Raw genomic sequence first — 26517 nt, forward strand, 5'->3', positions numbered from 1 at the left:
CCTTTGACTAGACTTCTAGAAATGCATTTGCTGGGTCATATGGCATGAACATAACTACAAGGCTTGCTGTATCTTATGACATTATCTCCCAGAAAATCTATACCAATTTACATCCTACCCCCAGCAGTGTTGAAGAATGTCACCCTCTTCCAGACCCTTGCCAAATCTGGCAGATGAAAAAAAAAAAGTTGTATTGTTAGTATTTCTTTGGCTTACTAATAAGGCTGAACATTTTCATTTATTTATTGACAAAAAAAAAATATTTTTTGAACCCCTTCCCCATGCCCGGTACTGTGCTAACTGAAGTGAGAGACGTAAAAGCATACAGAATGGTTTCTTTCTTTGAAGTGTTTACAATCTCAGAAAAAGAAATAAATACACAACTGATACAGTTTACAGTGCACCGTGTTATGACACGTAACCACAGGGGAGGAAGTGATTAATTCTTCTATAAAACTTAAGATGTTCATACATAAAACATTTGAGTGGAGACTTGAAGGATAAGGAGGAGGAGGACAGGGAAATGGGGTGCACGATCCCAGAGGGTAGCAGAGTTAAGTGCAGGGGTGATGTACGGTACACTTGGGAAGGGTGAGAGAGCTGGTAGGGCCAAAGCCAAGGGTGCATGTTGGAAATTGACAGTCCCTAGGAAGGAAGCGTGGAAAAGCACATTGGGACCCTCTTACGAAGAATTTGAAATAGATTCTCCAGACCAAAAGCTTCTATCTGGTATACCAGTCTTGATTAGAGGCTGCCATGTTTCAGACAGAAAAACTGACAAACATTCACCATGAACCTTGGAAATTATATGTAAAGTCTGGTGTGTGTGTGTGTGTGTGTGTGTACATTTTCTGTGGTGGGGTCGCATAGCATTCCCAAAGGGATAAAGGATTCAACACCACTGGTCCAGACCTTGGAGAGCCCTCCAGTATCTTCATCAGAAGAGGAGCAGGGTGAGGCCTGTGAAAAAGAACCCTGTCACTAATGTAGCCTGGGGAGGGCACAAGCAGGAAGGGGGACTGGACGTGAAGTTTTGATAGGTAACATTAATAATACCCACTGTTTACTGGGCATTTACTCTATGGTAGACAAAGTGCTAGGTGCTTGGCGCCTGTTTTATTTCTTCTTCACGCAGCACATTTAGCAGATGAGGAAACGGAACTAGATTTTCAAATTAATTCTGGATCACCTGGCTACAAATGGCAGAGTCCACAGTTGACCACCAAGTCATGTGACTTCAAAGCCCACAGTTGAAACACTACCCTCTGCTTCCTCTCTTGTAAAGCTCTGGCACCATTTCTTTTGTACTTCATCTCCTAATTCTCAGTTAATTATTTTAAGTAGCAAAGTGACTCACTTCAGGGAAGAGAATCAAATGAGTCGAGATACCATTTAGCAGACGAAAAAGAGAAAGGCCTCAGTGACTGTTCATTGTTCTTGTTCCACAAAGAATTGATCATCTGCTGAGATAACAGTATTAATCCAAAGAAATCCCTAGCGCTGCACACTGGTTCCTGTTGTTATTTGTGTCTTCTCATTCCATGGAAGGAAATTCTTGCAGATTTCAACTGGCAAACAAGTCATTTTGAAGAAAGTGCGCAGCATTTTCTTCCAGCTCCGTGCTCATTAGCACTGTGGAAGAGGAGGTCTGCCTGAGTATATTCACTCTCATTTATTGTTGAAATACATGTGCAAACAATAGCATTCATGTCTGTCTTCCATGTCAAATATTACCTTGAGAGCTGAGCAGTGCCTAAGAGGTGCACTGGTGCACTATTATCAAATAAAAAGCAGATGTCATCTTCAGACGTGTGAAACCTCGGGGTGTCACACTCAACACCAGTGGTCATGAAATTCTGAATTGCAGAAGATCACCATCTTTCGGTCTTTTACTGTCTTGTGTACATGCATGTTATCAACCTTCTGTACGTGTTGTTCATGGGCTGCTCTAAGGACTTGTCCTTTCTACCCCTGATTTACAGAAAAAAACAGAGGCAGGTGTTGCTGAAGTTTGGAGAGAAGGCTTAGGAAAGCTCATTTTTACCATTTTGGAAAAAATATGTGAAACCTTAAGGGCTCATCTGATCTACTAAGGATAATCTCCCCATTTTTGTTTTTGTTTTTTTTTATTTTGTTTTGTTTCACAGGTAATTTAGTGATTCATCAGTTGCATACAATACCCAGTGCTCATTACATCAAGTGCCCTCCTTAATGCCCATCACCCAGTTACCCTATTCCTCTACCCCCCTCCCCTCCAGCAACCTGTTTGTTTCCTATAGTTAAGAGTCTCTTATGGTTTGTCTCCTACTCTGTTTTCGTCTTATTTTTCCTTCCTTTCCTCTATGTTCATCTGTTTTGTTTCTTAAATTCCACATGTGAATGAAATCATATGGTATTTGTCGTCCTCTGACTGACTTATTTTACTTGGCCTAATACCCTCTAGTTCCATCCATGTCATCGCAAATGGGCAAGGTTTTATTCTTTTTGATGGCTGAATAGTATTCCTGTGTGTGTGTGTGTGTGTGTGTGTGTGTGTGTGTGTGTGTGTGTGTGTATACACACCACATCTTTATCTGTTCATCTGTTGATGGACATCTAGGCTTTTTCCATATTTTGGCTATTGTAAATGGTTGCTATAAACATTGGGGTGCATGTGCCTCTTCAAGTCACTATGCTTGTATCCTTTGGATAAATACCTAATAGTGCAATTGCCAGGTTGTAGGGTAGTTCTATTTTTAACTTTTTGAGGAACCTCCATGCTGTCTTCCAGAGTGAGCCCAATCCCTTCTAAGAGCTCATCTGACCCACTAAGGATAATCTCCCCACCTTAAAAATCAATGGACTTAGGAACTTAATTCCATCTGTGAAATCCCTTCACAGTAGCGCCTAGATTCATGTTTGATTAGGTAACTGCGAGAAGATACCTTTACATCAGGAGATAGACATCTTGGGGGCCACCTTATAATTCCTCCTACCACAAACCCTTACAAGCTGCTTCTCTTCTGGCCAGAGGAGTATCTGTTGTATGCTTTCTTAGCATCCATCTTTGTTTCTCTGTTTTGCAATCTATTATTTTTAGCAAATACTATTGAGCCCACAATTATGTATCATGTGGGGCATTTCTTGTTTTGATGAGATGATGACAATGGCTGTCATTTGTGAGGACTTACGATGTGCCGGATGCTCCTCTGAGTTTCACATGCATCACCTCACTGAAGCACCACCACGATCTGCACAGACGGTGCAGCTGGTGTCAAAAGCTCCAGATGAGAATACTGAGCCTGGGCATGGTTAAGTAACACACCCAAGATCCAGCAGTTGGAAAGCAGTGGAGCTGGGACTGAAACCCACATCCCTTTTCCTCCCGAGCCCTCCTTCCTAACCTATTATCTTACTCTATTGTAGTTTTGAAACGTTGTGGGATGTCCTTCATAGTTATGATGATTATCATTCATCCATTCCTTCTTCCATCAGATCTGTCATCTGATAACAGAAAATGTCACATATGCCAAGTTCTTCCTAGTAGCAAAGGACATCCCTGAAAGTCAAACAGCAAGGAGACATAAGGGTTTTAGAGCAATTTAAAGCTTGACTTTGGGGGAGGATAGTCTAGTACCTTAGCAGCTGGTGTTTTAATGTGCCTTGTTCGTGGGTTCTATGATATACTTTGCTGCCTGGTTTTATGCCAAACATTGATTAATAAGCTTCATCAAAAAGAAGACTCACCAATTCGGCCCTGGAGAGCAGCTTCATATCTTCTTCCCAGGGCAGCCAAACTGTGTCAGCAGGAATCAGAATAGAAATGGTACCCATCCATTGAAAAATAATGTCCCCTGACTTGAAATAGCACATCCTATCTTCGTTGTGAACAGAGGATTGACCTATGCTGCTGGCTAGAGGAGGAAAATAAATGGTTATAACAGGAGAGATGACATTGACAGAACTTTCTTCTGAAAGGCATTTGTTTTTTGATAAAAGATGGACAAAAATGGCATTAATTCATGTTTTATTTGTAAGCTGAGCCCCACAAATGAGTAAAACTATGTAGAATGTTTCAAGGCCACTAATTTGGGAAGAAGGGCCAACAGCTGAGATGGTTTGGCCTAGAACTTTCTTATTTTCTCTTGTAGCTACCTCTCCATTTGTCCTAACAGCAGATAGGTATGAACACCACTCAATTCACAGAGGAGTTGAAATGCCAAGTTATGCACCCATTTCTGTGTTCTGATGGAGTAAATTCTTCACCTTCCAAAATCTGAGATCCAGGTCAGTTGGGAGAAGACCCTAAGGATCTGGCAGTAGCCTTAACCGTCAGGATGACTTTAGCAGCAGGCAGCTAGTGATTTGCCACACCCACTCCCTTTCACTCTTGGCCTCAGAGCCAGATGACATTTCTCAGCCCTTTTTGTAGTTGAGCATGGCTGCATGACTGAGTTCTGGACAGTGGAAGTGGCCGAAGTGATGTGTAACACTTCCAGGGTTGGTACAGAAAGTTTCAGCATGGGATCCTCCATTCTCTTTCTTCTCTTCTTGGCCAGCTGGTTGTCAGGGTCTAGAGTGCTGAGATCCTGCAAAATTAATCACGTCACAGTCAAAGGATTTCAATATCCTCTGCTCTGGAGAAGTGTCTCGTTCTTTAGGTTTCCCTGGAGCACTTCACCCCAGCCCCTTCTGACTCACATTTTTGTTGTTTACATGTAAAAGCAAGAACATAATAGGTGTGTTTAAAAGTGACTTGCACACAGCTGAAGAAAGAATTAGTGAACTGGAAGATAGCTCAGAACAAATCCAAAATGAAGCACCAAGAGCAAAAGAATGGAAAGTGCAGATGGGAGTCTAAGAGAGGACACAAGAGAAAAGCCATACACACACAAGGATAGGGAAGAGAATGAGGCAGAAAAAATATTTAAACAGATAATGGCTGAAAATTTTTCAAAAATAAGAGATATCAAACCACAGATTCTAGAAGAGAAGGAAAATCCAAGCAGGATATGCAAATAAACTCATTAGACAACTTATAGTGAACCTGCCCTGCAAACAATTAAATATAAAACAGTTGAACATAGGGGAAGCGAAGGAAAAATAAAACAAGATAAAAACAGGGAGGCAAACCATAAGAGACTCTTAACTCTAGGAAACAGACTGAGGGTTGCTGGAGGGAAGTGGGTGGGGGGATGGGGTAACTGGGTAGCAGGCATTAGGGAGGGCACTTCGATGTGATGAGCCCTGGGTGTTGGATGCAACTGATGAATCACTAAATGTTGCCCCTGAAACTACTAGTACACTATATGGTAGCTGAACTGAATTTAAATTAAATACATATATACATACATACATACATACAAGGGGAAAATCTTAAAAGGAGCCTGAAAAAATAGATAGATTACCATCAAGGAAGCAGAATTTATATTTTTAGAGTAAATAAGTTGCTTACAACATTTTTATAACTTGACACCTTAACCAAGTTTTTAACTTATTTTGGGGCCTGATTATGCTATATGAGATTTTCTTCTAAAGCTAGGATGCAGGATTTAAAGGGCTGTTAAGCAAAAGAGGGAGCTTCAGTTTATCCTATTTCTCTCCAAGGGAGTGGACCAAATACCAATGTTATGGAAGGTACAAAAAAAAGCCTCTTTGCTTAACATAAGAAAGAAACAGCAATCGGTTTGAGTTGTTAAAATCTGGGATAAGTTACTTTAGATGAGAATTAAGTTTTCCTGCATCAAAGGCAGATTCATTAATTGATTTATTAAATATTTATTAAGGACCTGCTATGTACCAGTTATAAGTGCTGGGGACATATATCCATGAACATGAACAAGAACAAAAAACACAAGCATCCCTTCTATGGAGAGCTTATATCCTAGTGCAAGGAGACAAATAAGCATGTAAAGAAGTTAATTATACACTATGTTAGAAGATGGTAAGTGCTACGGGGAAAAAAAATAGAACAGGGCAAAGGGGATCCGGATTCCTGGGGGAAGGTTTGCAATTTAAAATGTGCTGGGCAGAGTAGGCTTCGTTGAGAGGTATCATTTGGCCAAAGACCTTAGGGAGGAAAGAGTGAGCTATGAGAGTCTAAGTGGTTAAAGGAAACAGATTGGTGGGCATCACTTTCAACTGTATAATTTAGTCTTGTCATATATTTCAAAATAAGTTTGAAATTTTAGCAAACGAAATTCCATTGATTATCATGGAATAATATGTATCAAAACTTCCTGTATTGTGTTCATTAATGAAAGCTGTTCATCCTCACTATAACATCATAGAAACTTTGCCCTTGAAAATCATTTGTTTTTCAACAATTACAGATTCCAGGAAGGATGTAGTACCTTCTGTCAGGATCTCAGAATTGGAGATTAGAGCAGATAATTAGTGTAAGCTTGTTAGAGAACTGGACTGTCATCTTGAGAAAGAGATAAAAAAATCTTCACAGAGCATTCAAAAGTGGAATTGTAGGTTTGCTCTTCAGAATCAGATTGCTTTTTGGAAAAAAAAAAAGAAAAGCCAACAAACACCCAGCTGCTTTGATTAAAAAAAATAATGTTTGTCTCTGATGTGGAGTTCTGCAGTGCCAGCCATTTGAAGTCTAGAGGGCTTTGACATGAGCGGAATGAAAAGCCAAAGAATATCTTCACTGTTAACTTGCAGTCTTGTGTTGCAGGCACACAAAAAGTCCCTGTGGACGATTGAACCCAGTGAAGGCATGGTGCCCCCGGAAACCGATGTTCAGCTGACACTGACGGCCAACCTGAACGACATCCTGACGTTCAAAGACACGGTCATTTTGGACGTAGAAAATAGCAACACTTACCGGATTCCCGTCCAGGCTTCCGGAATTGGTTCCACCATTGTCTCAGATAAGCCCTTTGCTCCAGAACTCAATTTGGGAGCACATTTTAGGTAGGGAGACATCCTGGACTGATTCTTACAGAGACTCCAGATGTTGCATTAGCTGAACATCAGCTCTACTTTGAAGAATTATTTTAAGTCAATAGAACTAGCATCTTCAGGTGCCACCCCCCCCCCCCCCCGAGAGAGGGAACACAAGCAGGGGGATTGGGAGAGGAAGAAGCGGGCTTCCAGCGGAGCATGGAGCCCGATGCGGGGCTCAATCCCAGGGACCTGGGATCACGCCCTGAGCTGAAGGCAGACGCTTAACAACTGAGCCACCCAGGCGCCCCTTCATCACTCACTTTTTAAAATACTTTCAGAAGAGTAAATCCCAAGAGTGTAGAGCTGAACAGAACACCCCAGAGCGGAGTCCTCTCAATCCCTGCCTCTTCTTTTCCAGCCTGGACACCTATTATTACCGCTTCAAGTTGACCAACAAGGGACGTCGGGTCCAACAATTGTTCTGGATGAACGAAGATTTCTATCCGCAGGACAAGCTGAGCAAGAAGGGCCTGGCTAAGAAGGGTCTTGCTAAGAGCCAGCCTCAACCCCAGTGCTCCCAGGAGTCCAGGGCTCCCCCAGGCCCCGTGTTTCAGCTCCACCCCGTCAGAATGGAGTTGTACCCAGACCAGACGATCGATGTGGTACTCGAAGGCTATTCTGCTACTCCCAGGGTAAGAGGACAGCACATTTAGGAGCTATTTTTCTCCTAAATAAATCTTTGCTCTATCTATTTCTTAGGAGAGTCCCTTGACATTTATCTGAAGAAAGGATGTGGTTTCTCACGGTTTTCACACAGCACGGAGTTACCATGGCAGCACCCATTGCTTTCCGGGTTCAGCTCTGCTCAATTTTCTGTTTGTTTCTACAGCTACCATGAACCCAACCTTAAAATACTATTTCAAGGAGGTTCTCATCCCCAGGGTCAGCGAGGACCAGCCAGCAAGTCTCCGGCAGGGGGACATCCAGCGTTCAGCCAAAGCTAACCCTCCTCTTAACACTTAGCAATATTAATTGCGTATTTATTCAAAAAGGATGTTTTTAGAGTCCCCCTCAGCCACCTCTCCTGTCCAGGGATTGGGACATCCTTGGTCCCTTGCCTCTCAACCTGACACGACAGCTTCCTATTTATAACCATCATCTTTTTATGTGTCAATTAAAAAGCTGAGTTATCGTCAGCAGCTCCGATGTCCTGCTCATATTTATATCATCACTATTCTGCTTTAAACATTTAGGCAGTTCCAAATCATTGTCTGTTTATTCCTATTCCCTCGCGGAAATTGGAAAGCACCAAAAAAATACAAGAAACTTCCTAAATCACTCCTGAGCCTCTTCTATCTCACAAAGGCAGACTGTGTGGTTGGGAAATGATCGTGCTTGAGCTCCTGCTGGTGTCACTGAGGTAGGAGGGGATACTGAAGTTTTTCCTCGTGAAATAGGAAACGATACAAATTTGTCTCCCAGCAGACACGATGGGAAAGCCCGTCCCGGGCCTTAACTCCTTTAGGGTCACAGACTTTATTTCCTTTACCTTGTTTCTTTGCAGAGCATTTTCAGGCAAAATACGTCTTTAGTGCAAAAACAAAAACAAAAAGATTATTTCCCATCATGGAGTAAATAATGTACTCTTTCTTTCTGTTATTCAGGGATTCAGCCAACTTTTACTAAGTATGTATCCATGACAAACACCATGCTAGGTACTGAGGATGCAGAGATGAATAGAACGCAGCCCCTCATGTCAAGACACTGGCAGCCTGTTGCAGGAGCACATTTACAATGTTATCAAGAGCCGATCATATTTTTAAAGGCATTAAATCAGAGCAGCTGGGATTCTAAATTCAGTTTAAGATTTACTAAAAGCTTCCCAGAATGTTCTTCCCTGTTGTAGTACATAATTGAGAAGAGACTTGAATTCATTAACATCCAAAACCTGAGTACTCTTCAATATAAACTAATCATGATATCACTTCACTCTAGGCCCTTTGTACTTTATAAAAATCTGGTCCTCTTGGGTCCAAAGAAATACTGGTTTCTATAGCATGATTTTTAAATATTCAAGAATGAAAGGCAAAATTTTTCTAGCCCTAACTCCTGACTAGTTCAATAAGAAATCATGTATCTACCATTGAACTATGCCGCTGTTCTGTACGTCTAGCTCCTAACAGTCCTGATACATAATACATGTTGAACTGAATGTAGACCGATTGTGTCCTCAGGAGCAGTCAGAAACCAACACAGGATCCATCCAGGATGAATTCGACCAATCAGACTTGAATAATAGTGTGACAGAGAGCAATCCCTGAAATGCACTGCTCAGAAAAACGTGGTTTTTCCCTGGTGTCTCCAGGCAGGTAGTTGAGAATTAGCTTGCTGATTGTTGGAAAATGAGTTTTCTGAGCTATGGATGTTCCAGAAGTGCTGGTGTATCTCCTCTACAGATCGTCAAAGAAAAGCTGGTGTGCCATGCTATGATCGGGCTGCAAAAGGGGAAGAGCTTGGTGATGACTGTGAATGTCCTCTGTGAGTTCATAGCGCCGCTTATCCAGCTGTCCACCAAACAGCTCATATACCGGCTGGAGAAGGTCAGTGCGGCTTGCTGCCCGGGGCGGGTGCAGTAGGGGTCAGCGTGTTCACATTTTCAACTTGGAAGCTAAATTAATGGGAAGCCTGTTAACACCCACACCCAGCCAATGTTTGTTAAGCTTTCAAGGCCAATACACATTCAACTAAAACTTCTGAATCTAAACCTACCTTCTTCTGAAATGTAAATTGCTATGGAAATTCTACTTCCATCATTCCTGATTTAGAAGACCAAAGTAAGTGAAGGGGTATTCCGGGGCACTGAAAATGCATTTTAGTTGATCCTTTTACTCTAACTAGATTAAATAAACATTGCAGTATAGAAAGGGTTGGAGTAGAATTATTGATAATTATAATAATCAGTAAGAATAGCTGCCACTAGCAACCTCTTTGACTTCAGCCATAGCAACTTCTTACTAGACATGTCACCGGAGGCAAGGGAAATAAAAGCAAAAATAAACTATTGGGACTTCATTGAGATACAAAGCTTCTTTGCAGCAAAGGAAACAATCAACAAAACTAAAAGGCAGCCTACAGAATGGGAGATGATATTTGCAAATGACATATCTGACAAAGGGTTAGTATCCAAAATCCACAAAGAACTTATCAAACTCAACACCCAAAAAATTAATAATCCAGTTAAGAAATGGGCAGAAGACATGAATAGACACTTTTCCAGAAAAGGCATCCAGATAGCTAACAGGCACATGAAAAGATGCTCAACATCACTTGGCATCAGGGAAATACAAATCAAAACCACAATGTGATACCACCTCCCGCGAGTCAGAATGGCTAAAATTAACACCAGAAGCAACATGTGTTTTGGTTAGGATTCAGAGAAAGGGGAACCCTCTTGCACTGTTGGTGGGAATCCAAACTGGTGCAGCTACCCTGGAGAACAGTATGGAGGTTCCTCAGAAAGTTGAAAATAGAGCTACCCTACGACCCAGCAATTGCACTACTAGGTATTTACCCAAGGGGTACAAAAATACAGATTTGAAGGGGTACATGCAGCCCGATGTTTATGGCAGCATCATCAACAATAGCCAGACTATGGAAAGATGCCAAATGTCCATCAGCTGATGAATGGATAAAGAAGGTATGATATATAGATATATATATAAATCACACATATATAAATCACATATATATAAATATATATATCACATATGTATAAATCACACACATATATAGTGATATATATATTTAAAATCGAATATTACTCAGCCATCAAAAAGAACTAAATCTTGCCATTTGCAATGACATGGATGGAGCCAGAGAGTATAATGCTAAGTGAAATAAGTCAGTCAGAGGAAGACAAATACCATAAGATTTCACTCATATGTGGAATTTAAGAAACACAACAGATGAATATATGGGAGGGGGGAAAGAAGGAGAGAGGGAAACAAATCAGAAGACTCTTAATGACGGAGAACAAACTAAGGGTTGATGGAGGGAGGTGGGTGGGTAATGGACTAGATGGGTGATGGGCATTAAGGAGGGCACTTGTGATGAACACTGGGTGTTGTACATAAGTGATGAACCACTGAATTCTTCTCCAGAAATCAATATTGCACTGTATGTTAACTAACTAGAATTTAAATAAAAATTTGGAAAAAGAAAAAAAAAAGAATAGCCACCACTTACCTGATTGATATGCACTGGCGTCAAGCTGTGCTCCCTACATACACTTTCCCAGTCGTTTTCTCACAACAGTCTATGCTGTAGCTTCTGTTGTCATTCCCATCACACTTGTGTGAGGAAATGGAGATGCATGTTAAGCTGTTATGCAGATCACCTAACACTGCCTGAGAATGATCAACTTAAACTGTTTGATTCACGCTCTTTAATTTATGTGGCTATAAATGCCCATGATTTTATATGGCCATTAAGGATAAGCAATGAATGGAGGAGGCCAAGGACAGGGGAAAGCTAGGAATGGCTGCTGCTCGGGGCAGGGGGCCAGGATGGTGAGGAGGTGGGGGCCACATACTGCTGACTTCCATCCTGGAATTATGTGTGATCCCAAACCGATATGTAGGCAATGTCTCTTTCAAGTTGAAGACTGGATTGGTGCTGGAAATCTGGTAAACCAGCCCGACATAGTCAAAGCTAAGAGACTGGTTGAGGTTATAGACCGTAAACAAATTATTAAAATTTAGTTGTTTAAGATTCAGTTTTAAACAGTGCTAAGGAGAAGAGATAAAAAGTGTTGTGAGAACATGCCTCAGAGACGTGGCCGTATACATATGTACATGTGGTCATAGACAGCTTTCTTCAGCAAGGGCCTTGAGTTGAGACTTGAAGGAGAAGTAAACTTAGTCTGGTGATGAGGGAAGGACAAGGAATCATAGGCAGAGGGAACATCACATACAAAGGGCCTGAGTTAGGAAAGAGCTTGGTGAGTATACAGAACTGAACAGCCACCTTAGAGAATGTGCCTGGAATAACACAAGGTCCATCTAGAGAAAATGGGCAGAGGCCACATGAGTTTGGCATGGCTAGGAGGCATGTTCTTGACTTTGGGTTTTGTTCTGGTTGGCCATTGGAGGGCTGTAGGGAGGGAGAGGAGTGACATGGTCAGATTTATTCATTGGAACAGTCATGCTAGCTGCCGAATGGAATATTTATCAAGGCCCACCAGGTACCAGGCACTGTGTTGAGAGCTAGGGATATAACAGTGAGAATAGTCCCTCCCAGATGAACTTCACAGCCAACTGGGAACACTAAGTATTAAGTAAGCTGTTGTTCCATAGTGTGGGACATGCAGAATCAAAGCTAAGTCCTAACACAGTGCCATACAGGTGGACTAAGTTTGGCAGTGCTTAACTCATTATGGGGCAATCAACAAGGAACCTTTTGTTACCTGGAGGCTTGCAGGAGAATGTTCAAGACCATTGATTCTGGTAGTGGATTCTTATATTTTGTTCATGTTAAATATCTGTTGAGTATCCACCAGGGATAAAGTTCTCAGCCAGGAGGTGAATAAGGGAAGTTATGGTCAAGTAGACGAGGTGAGATGTACAAGTTCACTTCAAGCCAGCGGAGAATGTCTGAGCACTTACATCATACGGCAGCAAAGACACAGCAGAACCCTGGCTTAATGGGCTAGTGGGGAAAATAGACACTGAAGAAGTAGAATGCGGGTTTCAGCGACAGGATGGGCAACGAACTGCGACAAGCTCCATGAGACATATAAAAATTAATGTGACACGAATTCCTGCTACAGTTATTACGTTTTCATTGCTATATCTTAAAATCTTCCTTTTAAAGTAATCAGGAAAGATATTTATTAGTAACAGCTGCACCAAATTCAGTGGCATCGTATTTCCTCTCAATTTGGTTATTCAGAAAAAATTCAGTGAGTATTTATTGAATATTTTATGCAAGACATTACAGTGTATGTTAAATATGCAGCCTGGTTTCTTATTAGATTTTTTTTCCTAAGCCCATAAACACTCATAAAAATGTGTGCGTGGAGTTCCTTTTCTTCTTTTTATATCCTTAAGCCTTGGGGTTTTTTTTTAATTCTTGTTTAAATCTCTGTTTGAGTTTATCACTAGAATAAAAGAGCAAATATTTGAATATGGCAGCGATGTATTGAATTAAAAAACAAATTATAACAACTCTGTGTTCGTTTGTTTTTGCCCTTCTTTTCTTCCCCCCCAAATATCATAATGGTGAACTCTGTCCAACTACTGTATTTTTCATTGTTTATTTCCCACTCACATGNTGTATTGAATTAAAAAACAAATTATAACAACTCTGTGTTCGTTTGTTTTTGCCCTTCTTTTCTTCCCCCCCCAAATATCATAATGGTGAACTCTGTCCAACTACTGTATTTTTCATTGTTTATTTCCCACTCACATGTAAGCCACATCAGGGACGATGAAGAAATGCAACTTTATTATCCAGCATGCACAAGAGGGCTGTTGGTGTTGGTGTTCAGATTTAATTACGTAACACCCAGTTATCTGTCCTATCTCATTTGGGGCTTGAGGCAGCGGATCTGATTTAGGCCGTTAGACTATAATGATACCAACCCTGCCTGTGGGAAGAATTTTTCTATAACTGTTTCCTCAGATATGATCTACTTTATAGCTATGGTACCATTCATAAGCCACACAGATGAAGCCACATCTCTGCGGAATTGAAAAGGTCAACTGAAAGTAGCAGCCAGCTTGCTTCATGAAATCCAGCAGCAAATCCTGTCTCCTGATATTTGGGGAGACAAACAACCCAGAGAGAAGGGGTCATTTTAAAATAGAATGGCTCTGTGTGCATCGACTCCTTCTCATCGCTAACCTCTAAATGGCCTCTTGCCAAAACCAACCAATATGGCTTCTTTGCGTCAGAGCTTCCTGCGGTGACACAGCAGCCTAAAGGAAGGTCACTGGGTGGACAGCCTTTGTGTGGCCCAAAAGTGCTGCTTCATCCCTCCCCCAGACTGTAGTATATCATCTGCAAATACAAGGTGAATTCAGTACCTGTATTACCATGTCAGAGGGAGGGAAACCATGCCTGGCATCTCATGGGAAGTGCCAGACTGAACCCCTGAAGGAACTCTGGGCCTGCACAGGGGACGAGTGGAGCACAACTGAGGCAGGAGCTTGAGCCAGCTGTTAAGGACTGAGCATTTGTGTGTGTCCCACCCCCCCAAAATTCATATACTGAACTCCTAATCCCCAATGTGATGATGTTGGAGGTGGAGCCTATGGGAGGTGATTAAGTCATGAAGACAGAGCCCTCAGGAATGGCATTAGTGCCCTGAAAAGTAGAAACAAGAGACAAGAGACACGGCCCTCTCAGCCATGTGAGGACACAGAAGACAGCCATCTAAAGCCAAACACGGGATCTGCTGGCACCTGGATCTTGGACTTTCCAGCCTCCGGAGCTCTGAGACCTAAATGTCTGCTGTTTAAACCAGCCAGTCCATGACATTTGTTATAGTAGCCCAAACCGACAGACACACCGTGGGCGCTGGTTCCCCAAGCTCCTCAGATCCAGAGCCAGGGGGGCCAGGAGCCACAGCAGGAGGAAGACTGTGCTGAACAAATAAGCAGAGACAGAGTTTGACCAAAATATAGAATCGGAAGGATTTAACTGAAATTGGAACAAGGAGAAAAAGCGAATCAAAACAATGAGGCCTGGTGAAAACAGTCTAGAGTTGCGGGAATGGTTGGACGGAGGCTGTCTTTGGAAGCCGAGATTGAGGCTTCTGGTTGCGTCCTGCTGATATTAAAGGACCCCCTTTCCAAAGCATACAAGAAATAACACGGACTTGACATCAGAATGAGAAAAATGTTCAGCTAAAGATCCATTTCTGATACTTTCTCCAGTTGAAAAATTAAATTTGATGCATCTGAGAAAGTGAAAATATGCTTCTAAATCAACTATCCCAGTGTTATCAGGAAAAATGTACAGGAAATAGTTATTAGCGTTTGTCACTATAACAATATATTGCAAATGTATAAATTTTTACAAATTGGAAATTTTAAGCATAGAAAAAATGTTGTATAAGGAAACTGTTTTGTTCAATATAATGAGGCTCAGCTTCTTCTACAAGATTTCACTAATTTATTAGACTTTGTTTTATGATACTGGAAACTTCTATAGTAACAGTACTATCCAGAGGCTTGGCTCTATAGGTGTTTTTACCCTGGCAACAAGAGAGTAAGAAATCTAATCTGTGTTTTCTGGCTTATGTAGGATCAGTTTTCAGTAGTCCACTATAAATTCCAAATGATTTATCTAAATCTGTTCAAGGGTAGGGGGAAGACAGAGAAAGAGACAGAGAGCAAGGAGGGGCAGGGGAGGCTAATTCTGCTGTTAACAGTGAATATGAGACTTTGGTTGCTAAAGGCTTACTATGTTTGCCATAACTCACTTTCCTCTTTTTCCTCTTTTGCAGAAACCTAACACTATCCTGGAACCTGATTACCAGCCCTTGGTCATGAAGAATATTTCCACCCTGCCCGTGAATGTGTTACTTTCAACAAGCGGACCCTTCTTTATCTGTGAGACTGATAAATCTCCCCTGCCATTAACTCCTGAGGTAAGTTGACAGAAGGCTGTCCTAACAAGCTCCTAGGAGAGTTGTGTGTATGACAAAGGAAGAGAATAATGTCAGTGTACTACCTAATTTCGGTCCAGACAAATAGAAAGAATTCAAGAAACAAAGAGGAAAGAATACAGAAACTTTTAAATCTCATAAACTCCAATGTCAATCAACTATTATTAATGATGTAAGAACCTTGGCTTGTTATGATGACCCTTCATTCCTGCCCATTGCAATCTTTAGAAAACAGCGACTTCCCGCCAATGATAATAGAGGTCTTTTAATTCTACTTTCTCAAATCTACCAAAGCTCCATACTTTCGGCCATAGGAAGTAGCCAAAACCCAGTCCCTAGACCAGAGAGCCCATCTCCAGATACTAAGAAATCTGAACCAGGCTGAAGGAGGAGGCTGTGAGCTTATTGAGCCACCAGCCTGACTCAGGATGCAGTATTCTCTAAACACCCCCACAGGATCAGCCCTGTGATCCTTTACTGGATGCCAGGGGAAATGGCCGGGCCATGGGGTAGGTGGCACTGCAGAGCTGTAGGGAAGGGGTGAAGGAGAAACCAGATCCACACACCGTTGTGTTCAGCCTCCCAGTCTAGAGAGACAGCTCATGAAGAAGTGGTATAAAGGAGGAAGGGAGGGCGGGCAGTGATAGTGAGATCTCAGAAGAGGGAGCCTGTGACTGAAGATGTGCTGTGAGCCTCACTCAGGGAGATGGATCTTGCAGGGAGAGAGGGGACAGAACTGCTTAGTGAGAGGGTTGCAGACAGTGCCCAACTGGTGGCTGTAAACTGCACCACCACACCCCCCCCACCCACCCCGGTTCTTTAGTGGGTTTCGTTTAAGTCTGAGCTGGGGAAAAACAAAAACAAAAAACAGCTAAGATCTTTGTATAGAGAAATAAAAGGCAGAAGAGGCAGAAGAAAAAACTGCTGCCAGGGAACCTACCCAAGGAAGAAGACCGAAAATATAAATGTTGTTCTCTACAGTTTCAAAGAAATGGTAGGTGATATGACCTGTCTTTTAAAAAAAACTTTGAGATGAGCTACGGGTGTTCTAAGTGGAGACAAAGGCTAAACTCACAGAGCAGAGGGGAATAAATGGATGACAAAATGAAAATTCAGACATGAATAGCTTTCTCAGTCTGGGTGGTAGATCAGACCCACTCTCTTGTCCCTCCTGAAACCTTAAGTTTAAAGTAGAAATGTTCAGAAGGAAAGAAGCCCAGAACAATAAAATAAAGGGGGGAAGAGGATGGGTATAACCAAATAATGAGAGATTTAAACAAATTCTAGAAGATAGAATGAGGATGGAATGGGTTGACAAAAAGACACAAAAACCTGCATTCTAGAAAATTCTCCAGTGAAGCCGCAAAGATGGGGGAATCATTAAGCCTAAGTAGCCTGGGCTCAGAGGCAACAAGTGTGAGGAAAGCGCTGGTAATAGAGGGATTCCATGTACATTAGACAGCAGTCCCACCTGACCCCACACAAAAAATATGGGCAGCTGGCTCTTATCCCAAGATCTAAAGATAAGTGCTCTTCCCCAGAGAAATTGATCAAAATGTCAGGGGAAATTTAATGTTTCTAGTGTGAGTTTTAGCACTTCAGCATAATGCCTGGTGTCTGGGGTATGATCATCCCCTCTTTGCCTAAGGAAGCTGTTCTGTGGACCAGCCCTATGATACAAATTGAGACACGGCAGCCTCGGCATTATTAGGATGCCAGGTTGGGTCAGGAAGTACTGCTTCTTGTAGTAACTCTTGTAGCACAGTCTGACCTTTCATATTATTTGCATGTGTAACTTTAATGAAAGCATACATATAGTTTAAAAAAATAAAGAGCTCCTACAAATCAACAGGAAAAATACCAACAGCCCAATAGGAAAATAGGCAAAGGAAATGAACAGAGTTCACAGAAGGAAAAATAAAACAGTTCTTAAACATATGAAAATGTGCTCCACTTTCATCACGTTAGAAGAAATGCAAATTAAAATTATCACGAAACACATTTTTTTCCTATCAGATTGGCAAAGAGCAAAAATTGGTTAGTGCTGTGTGTTGGGAGGGTATGTGGAAACAGGCAGTCCCACAATGTCGGGGAAGGTATACATCAGAAGACGATATGGCTGCAGCCATCAAAATTTTAAATGCCCATACCCTTTGACCTACTTATTCTACTGCTAAGAATTTACCCTTTAGCTGAATTTACCCTTCAGCAAGGATGTTCACTGCAACATTGATTATAAGAGCAAAGGGTTGGGAGCCAATATCCATCAGCAGGAGGTTGGTTAAATCAATATTGGCAGAATTTTATGATAGAATAAAATGCAGCTACAGGGCAACACCATATGCACTGATGGGTGATCTCCCAGTGAAAAAAGCAAATTGCAGAATAAGAGTGCATGGTATGCTAGCATATGTATAAAACTTTTAAAAATACATATATGAAAATGATTTTATATCCATACAATTATCTCCAACAAGGATATGCAAGACACTTGTAACCTTGGTTACTTCAGGGGAGGGGAACTGGTTGGCTTGGATAAGGGGTTTAGATTTTTTAAAGTAAGGTCTTACCTTGTCCTGGGACAGAATGTTATGGAATATTCAACAGAGAGACATATCTTAGTGAAGTTCCTGGCCTTACTGAGAACTAAAGAATTCTTGGCCTCTAAGCAGAAAGAAGGAACCCATCAAGGGAAGAGTTTAGACTCACCACAGACTTCTCCACGATAATACTTAATGCCAGATGACAATGGAGCAATGGCTACAGTTTTGAGAGAAAGGGCAGCGCAGCTACTGTCCTTTGAGTGTAAAGACAACAGACAGACACTCTCAGAATGCGAGTAATCAATGAGCACAGCATTAAGACAACTTTGTTGAAAAACCCATTTGCCAATGAAATACAGCCATTCAGGAGAACCAAATAAGGCTGTCAGCAATGAAAAACCCTGTAAGGGAAAGACCGGTAGGAAGCACTGAGCCCGTTCAGCTGTAGAACTGAGACTACATGACTTTGGTGGTAACAGCTTGGGAACAGAATGTTTGAAAGCTCTACTTTTAAAAAGTAACACTACACAGGGGCGCCTGGGTGGCACAGCGGTTAAGCGTCTGCCTTCGGCTCAGGGTGTGATCCCGGCGTTATGGGATTGAGCCCCACATCAGGCTCCTCTGCTATGAGCCTGCTTCTTCCTCTCCTACTCCCCCTGCTTGTGTTCCCTCTCTCTGGCTGTCTCTATCTCTGTCAAATAAATAAATAAAATCTTTAAAAAAAAAAAAAAGTAACACTACACAGCCAATAAAAACTGGGAGGTGCGGGGACCATAAGTGTGTTGATATTCCACCCTTTTTACAGGTGGGCATCAGTAAGCTATTGTCTAAATTTGAAACTGCTTAATACTTCATTTTTTCTTAATCACAAAGGGATAATAATAGTAATTGGCATTTATATACTATACATATCCATCTGCCAGGCACGGCTCTGAACACATCACATAAACATTAACTCATTTCATCCCCTTAAAAAGAGGTAGGGACTGTTATTACCCCTCTTTCACAGATGGAGAAGCTGAGGTCTAGGAAGGCTAAGCTGCTTTGCTCAAATTCATAGACCTGGTAACTGGCAGAGGCCAGATTTGGACCCAGGCAGTCTGGCTCCAAAGTCAATGATTTTAGGATTAATATCTCTTGTGTAAGAATATTTGTTTCAGGTGGTTTTTTTGAGAAAAAGCTCAAACATTTTAAAAAATAAATTAGTCTTATTTCATTTTTGTAAAATCCTATTTATCCATCCACTCTGTCTGAACTAATGTTCAAAAAATGTTAACTCTGAGAAATAATATGTGGTGACATTGTGGATGAGTTTCTCCTTTCTCCTCTTCGTGCTTTTACATATATTGCAAACTTCTGCGATTGTGTATCATTTCTACAAAACAACAAAGGGGGGAAAGCATCTCAGACAATCTTCGAAGATACTGAAACTGTAGGCATCGCAATTCCAAGTGCTGGACATGGCGCTGTCTGCAAGAACGCCTCTACATTATGCCCCGGCCACCTGCACAAGTGGCTGGCCATGCTCTCAGATGGGATTAGCTGACTGAAGAGTCACTGCCCTCTCTCTAGTTCTCGAGTCAGGTGACGGGCTTTATCCACGGTAGCCATCTCATCATGTCACACTGAGGTGCAAAGGGAAATATCTGAACCCGAAAACTCCGTGGAGAGGCAAGAGCTCTGTAAAACACTCCTTCCTGCCCGCTCACCTCCTGACTGCCCCGGGGCACTTTCTGCAAAACCAGGAGGCGCCTTTCCTGCAGATTAACTGTGGGAATTGAGCAATTCCCAAAAAAGCCAACTGGTAGCCAGGCTTTGTATGTAAGGTGTTCCAGTGGCCTTGGTGTCAAGGAACACATGGGGATTTGAATCTAAGACGGAAAAGGATAAGCACAATCTACTGAACAAACTCTGTCAAGCTTCCGAGTGTCATTTTAAGTTGAACAGAAAACAGCAGAAAGTAGCTAACACTGCACTAAAGAGTTAGAATTGCGGACATGAGAAAAGAAATTAAATTGCCTAATCCATCCCTTTCTGGGTCACCCGCTCCAGAGACCCTCCTCTAGGGCTTTAGGACACCTTTTAAAAATTTCTTAAGCAGTGGATTTTTCCCATTTGTCTAGGAAGAGCATTTTACAATCTAATTTATTTTCAGTTAAGAGTATTTTATAATAGTTATTCATTGCAGACTTTCCCTTTTGCAACTCCTCAATCCTTGTAACTTCACAACTATTACAAAATCCCTTCCTTCAAATGAGTCCTGTCCAGATTTTCCTTGCTTTCATTTTCAACTGATAAAATACATGTGTGTGTGCCTTTATGTATATAAAATACCTATAGTTATTGATATGGTATAGAACCTAGATTTAGATATACTAGCTATTTAATTATGCATGTGTGAATATATAATTATGGACCAAAGAAGTGTGGATATATATGTATTTCATACTAATCTGTGTGCATCTATGTGTGCATCTGCGTGTGTGTATGTCCCTAAATACATATAAATCACTTTGGTTGTCCTGTTTCACGGAACAGGTTGGAAATGCATAGAACAAAGGTTAGTGATTCGCCATTGTCTTGTTTGTAGCCTATTAAACTGGAGATTGATGGAGAAAAAAACTTGCTGGTCAAATTTGACCCTTCCTACAGAAATGATTTGAACAACTGGGTGGCAGAAGAAATTCTAGCGATCAAGTACATGGAGCACCCTCAGGTAGACAGCCTACACCTGCGTGGAGAAGTGAACTACCCCAACCTCAGCTTTGAGACCATGGAGCTGGATTTTGGCTGTATCCTGAATGACACCGAGGCAATCCGATACGTAACAATCACCAACTGCAGCCCCTTGGTGGTGAAGTTCCGCTGGTTCTTCCTGGTGGACAACGAGGAAAATCAAATAAGGTACCCCTGCCCAGCAGCCCCGCAGAGCTCTTCTGGTCGTGTTCCTCTCCTTTGGGCTTCGCACTGGGTTTCCTGAATTCTGTGCGCTGGTCTTCCACGTTTCAGTTCTGACAGCTAATTATTGACAGAAAGAACAAAGGGCCTCAAATCATGGTTCATCCTAGCTTTTCAAACAGGAAAAGCAGATAAAGCATCTTTGAAAGCCCCAATTACCCCCGGATTAGCAGCACAAGATCCACAAGCCTGCTTTAATTTTGAATCGAGTGGTTGGATCATTAGAAATTTGTCACTAATTAAACCAAACCACAAGCTGAGGATTACAATACATTGAGTATGTGCTGCACTGAGCTCCATGCTCTGCAAATTTCAGTGGGTTTCAGTCTACCCCATACAGACACACACACACGTGTGCATGCAGACATATATATATGCACAAAGTGGTGGGAGGTAGTGAGTGCCGAAAGAGGAAAGCTGTCTTCACAATATTTGGCTTTAGAAGTATCTCTGTTCAATTAAAAGCTAAAGCCAATGTAAGCAGCCTGTTTGGGGCCTTAGGAACATTTTCTTGGGAGTCCAAAGCCTCACTGGCAACCAGTACAAATGGGCTTCTGTGTATCTCCTTCCTGGGTGTTTGGCCAGCTCTGTGTTCATGCAGCACCTGAATGTCCAATAGCCACTCTGACCAGGGAAGGCTCATGTTGTTTCCTCGGCTCGTCGGTACTTCCCGAGTGCAACCCTCATCTTGTAGATGACAGCCAGCTTTTCCCTGCCCTTGCTTGTTACCACGGTAACCACGGCTTGCTCTGGATGTCTTCCGAAGACATCTAATGATGACCCAGCATAGCACTGAAGCCGGGCCAGGGCCTGAACGACAGAGCCTGCTCATTAGGTGCCAAGGACTGTTTAGGTTTGGGATGAAATCAGCCAGCCTGACCTAATGAGCTTTGAATACCAGATTCTGTGAAGTTGTTTTGATGCAACATAGCTACATGAGTGTATTCTATCCAGGAGCAAGGGACATGCTTAGTTTATTTTTCATTTTTGAGAGGCCATTTCCATAATTAAAATAATGGCATTTTGAAAATGTACTTGGGCAATACTGAAAATGATGCACTTAATTTGTCATTGATTTAAGCATTTATTTAAACATTCCCCCCCCCCTTCACGATCTTCCTATAGCTCAGTATCTAACTTCTGCTTATAATTCATTTGTTCACTCATTCACTCATTCATTCAGTCATTCAGAAAACATTCGATAAGTGACTCTTATACATCAGACAATGTGTGAGGCGTCAGGGATATAAAAGTGAGTAAGACATAGCCTGAGGCTCTTGGGGAAGCAAAGGGAACATGTGATAACACCAGGCTCTGAGGAAGGACAGAGCAGGCATGACAGCCCAGAAGAATCCAAGAAGGCTGCCCTGAAAAGCACAGTTCAATGTCTCCGGCAGAGCAATGAGGAAACACTCTACCTAACAGGAATAGCATGTTTATATGAGTTAGGATTCATGGATTCCATTCTGTCACAAGTGACAGGAAACCTGACCCCAAACAAAAACGGAAAGGAAAGGACATTCACTGGCTCCTACACCTCGAAAGTCCAGATTCACTCTGGCTTCCGGCCCAGCTCAAAGCGAGGCTCAAACAGTGTCACCAGAGCCGGGGCCCCCATCTCTCAGCTCTGCTCTCTTTTGTGTGTCAGCCAAGTTTTCAGGTCAGCTTTTCTCCCATGGTTCCCACATGGCTGCCAGCACTCCTGGGGCTGCATCCTTGCAGATCTGAGTTCCCAGAAAGAAACATCAGCATTTGTACCAGAACTCTCTAGAGATTCACTCTGATCAGACCAACTCAGTCACATTTCCTGTCTGCTCTGCAAGTCAGTGGCTCAGTGGAGGGTGAAGCACAGATCAGCGTTGGCCAGGCCACCTGCCCCACACCAAGGGCTGCCGTGGTGACCTCAGAACCCCATGGACTGAATGGGGTGGGAGTGGGGCAGATCTCCAGACAAGAGCTGACCTACGGGAGAATGAATGCTGGAAGGGCAAGGATGCCTCTACCAGTGTCACAGAGGGCCCGTCAGCAAGGCTGCAGCACACACTTCACTGGCCGGGGGGAAGCCAGGGAGAAGTCTGGGGTGTAGATTGGCAGTGATGTGTGAGAGGCCTGGTGCCTGGGATAGGAGTTTAGACTCTTGAAAGCAGTAGGGGAGATTTGTAATCAAGAGACAACAAAGTCCACTTTTTTTCTTTTTTTTCTTCAAAAAGGTAACTCAGCCTCATTCAATATGGCTACCCAACCCCTCCTTCCGAAACACCTGCCTTTCTTGCTTTGAATAACACTGCACTCTCCTGCTTTCCTGCTTATCCCCTTGACCTTCCACTCCTTCTCAGCCCGGGCCAGGAACAGGTGCGCTGTGTGTGGGACATGGGGCTTCCTCCTCCTAGGCCTATGCTCGTCTTGGAGTGGTAGTTAGAGCCTGCTGCTGCGGCTTCCGACTGTCTCCACTTAGACCCTCTGCTGAGTCCCAAGGGCATCTCATCCTTGACATCTCCTCTTGGATGTTTCTCAGGTGACTCATGTCCAACATTGCCCATGCCAAACTCAGGCTGTTCCCCAGCCCCCTCCCTGCCTCTCCGCCAGGGCCCCCTGTCCCCAAGAATGACAGCATTGTCCTGAGAGGCATCCAGATTCCTTCCTGTCCCTGACCTCACACAGCAAATCCATCACCACGTGCTACCTATTCTGCCTTCTAAAACCCCCTCATTCCCATTTCCATGGTGATTATCTTAGTTCCAGTCACCATCCTCTTTTGCCTGGACCGTTTTGAATGCCCCCAGCTGGGCTCCATCATCCACCCAGGTACCCAAGTGATGAACAGGTCACTGCCCTGGTTTTCAGCCTTCAGCGAGCACCCATGCTTCTCAGAATGAAGTACAAAATACCTACTGTGCTCAGTAAGGCTCAGCGTGGGCTGTCCCTGTGTTCCTCCCCAGTTTCCTCTCACTTCACTCTGCCCTCACCATGCCGGCCCCTCTCCCGTCCAGTGCCATTCCTGTCTAAGCCCGCGCTCTCGGCTGGAAGCTCTTCCCGCACCCCACCTCACCAGCCCCTGCTTCCTTGTCAAGTCTCAGCCCCAGTGTGCCCCCAACGGGAAGCCATCTGGAGACCCTTCCCTACCTGACTCTCCTGTCATAGGCCCTGGTAGCCCATCTCCTTCGGGACACATCGCACTTGTAACTATGGCTCAGTGTCCAACCTCCCTTGAGGCCAGGGAGCTCATCTGTCCTGTCACCTCTGGATCCCAGAGCCCAGCACAGAGTAGGAGCACAGAGTAGGTCCTCAAAGGGTATTTTCTAATTTGTAACTCCTCCCCACGCCCTGAGTATTTGTGGCGAGGGAGAATCATTTCATCACTGATTAAAGATTCTTTTCTGTCGGCTTCTTGGCACCTGTCAAATGGAAAGGTTCAAGGTATAAATGTCACCTTGATTAGAAAAAAAGATGCCACTTGCCTTTCACACAGGCTTTCTCTGCAGACAGTCAGAAAAACATAAACCACTCATTGGCTAAAGGTCACTTTTATCAGGTATACCAACACTAACCTTTCTTTTCCAATTACAGTTGTCCTAAGCCTTACCGTTGGGAAGAGAAACAGATGCATGAAAGAGGCTTTTCTTTTTCTTTAATAGAGCAGGATATGAGGACGCCCAGACACTCACCATCTCTACATGTCACAGCACACACACACCTGCCATGTGTGCACGCACGTGTGTACACACGCATGCGTGCGTGGGTGTGACTTTGCAGGCAATTCTGACAGGGCCATTGAAACCATCTGTCTTGTGTGAGCATTTTTTCCTCCAAGTTGGCCCTCATGTCACATAAAAGAACAAAGAAAGAAGCAAAATGGACAAGCATGCTAAGAAAGCACCCCCTACGAGGAAAGCCGGCCGTCATCTTAGACACCTGCTCATCCACGTGAGCTCATGTGCATGACTGGGCTCTGGACTGTGGGAGCTGATGGGCCAGGCTTGCATACATACACATGTCATGAGGAAGCCGGGATGGAAAATAAGGTGCAGGTGTGTCTGCCGGTGGAGCCAGTGCTGCAGGGACAAGGCCCTTCTTGGGTCAGTCTCTTCAGCGTGACCGCAGAGCTGGTCGAGAACATGATGCTTCACGGCATCTGCAAGAAAGAGACACACAGGGCAGCCCACGTGCGAAGCAGCCTTGACCCCTAGGAGGCCACAGACAGCCCACGGACGCTAGCTCAGGGGGCCTCTCTGCCCCGGCTCAGGGACGCAAAGCTGAGCTGATGCTGGAACTTAGAGCACGTGGCCAAGTAGTCTCCAAGGACAGCATGGCCTTTTTAAAAAAAATTATCATTTTTTTAATATAAATTCAGTTAGTTAACATATAGTATATTATTAGTTTCAGAGGTACAGGTCTGTGATTCATCATCTTATATCCAGTGCCCTCCTTAACGTCCATCACCCATTACCCCATCCTCCCACACTCCTCCCCTCCAGCTACCCTCAGTTGGTTTCCTATAGTTAAGAGCCTCTTATGGTTTGTCTCCCTCTCTGATTTTGTCTTGTTTTATTTTTCCCTCCCTTTGCCCAGGATCCTCTGTTTTGTTTCTTAAATTCCACAAATCATTGAGATCATATAGCAATTGTCTTTCTCTGATTGACTTATTTCGCTTAGCATAATACCCTCTAGTTCTATCCATGTCGTTGCAAATGGCAAGATTTCATTCTCTTTGATGGCTGAGTAATATTCCATTTTATTTACACCACACACACCACATCTTCTTTATCTGTTCATCTGTCTATGCACATCCTGGCTCTTTCCACGGTTTGGCTATTGTGGACATTGCTGCTATAAACATGGGGGTGCAGGTGCCCCTTTGGATCACTACATCTGTATCCTTGGGGTAACTGCCTAGTAATAGAATTGCTGGGTCATAGGGTAGCTCTATTTTCAACTTTTTGAGGAACCTCCGTACTGTTTTCCAGAGTGGCTGTACCAGCTTGCATTCCCACCAGCAGTGTAAGAGGGTTCCCTTTTCTCCAGCATGGCCTTTTTGTTTCCAAACCAGATTATAGATAAATCAAGCACAGGGGCCTAAGGGCGCCCAGCCCTGCAGCCAAGGAACATGTGGTGTTCTCATGTTGATTTTTTTGTGATGAGCGTCAGTTGTCCAACATAATGATTGGAAGAGGAGGCTGGAAGGACTAGGGGGAAGGTAGGGGAAGCCTCCTTTCCGGGTGCTTCCATCTGTCTCTGCATCATTCCTCAATTTCTTTTGCCCCCCAAATGGAGCTTCTCTGAGACATGATATATTAGCGGTCATTAAGGTCCTGGGCTGGGGAGTTGTACATGACTGGTTAGAATCTGGGCTCTGGCCTCCTGGCCATATGACCCTGTGCCCTGGTTTACTTCCCTGTAGAGTGCGGATAATGTAGACACCTACAAGAGCTGTCGTGGGGATTGAATGAGATGTGTCTAGAAAGTGCACGT

General features: G+C 43.2%; 1 protein-coding gene across 1 annotated transcript in view; it reads left to right on the forward strand.

Annotated features, from left to right (window-relative positions):
- Nucleotides 1–26517, forward strand: part of HYDIN (HYDIN axonemal central pair apparatus protein) — a 363532-nt gene that overhangs the window by 190840 nt on the left and 146175 nt on the right. Inside the window, exons 19-23 of the mRNA XM_034638025.1 lie at nt 6665–6903; nt 7295–7568; nt 9333–9476; nt 15386–15529; nt 20681–20994. Of these exons, the coding sequence (XP_034493916.1) occupies nt 6665–6903; nt 7295–7568; nt 9333–9476; nt 15386–15529; nt 20681–20994 (1115 nt within the window). The remainder of the gene's footprint in view (nt 1–6664; nt 6904–7294; nt 7569–9332; nt 9477–15385; nt 15530–20680; nt 20995–26517) is intronic.

This window comes from Ailuropoda melanoleuca, chromosome 12, assembly GCF_002007445.2.
Source record: "Ailuropoda melanoleuca isolate Jingjing chromosome 12, ASM200744v2, whole genome shotgun sequence".
Lineage (NCBI taxonomy): Eukaryota > Metazoa > Chordata > Mammalia > Carnivora > Ursidae > Ailuropoda > Ailuropoda melanoleuca.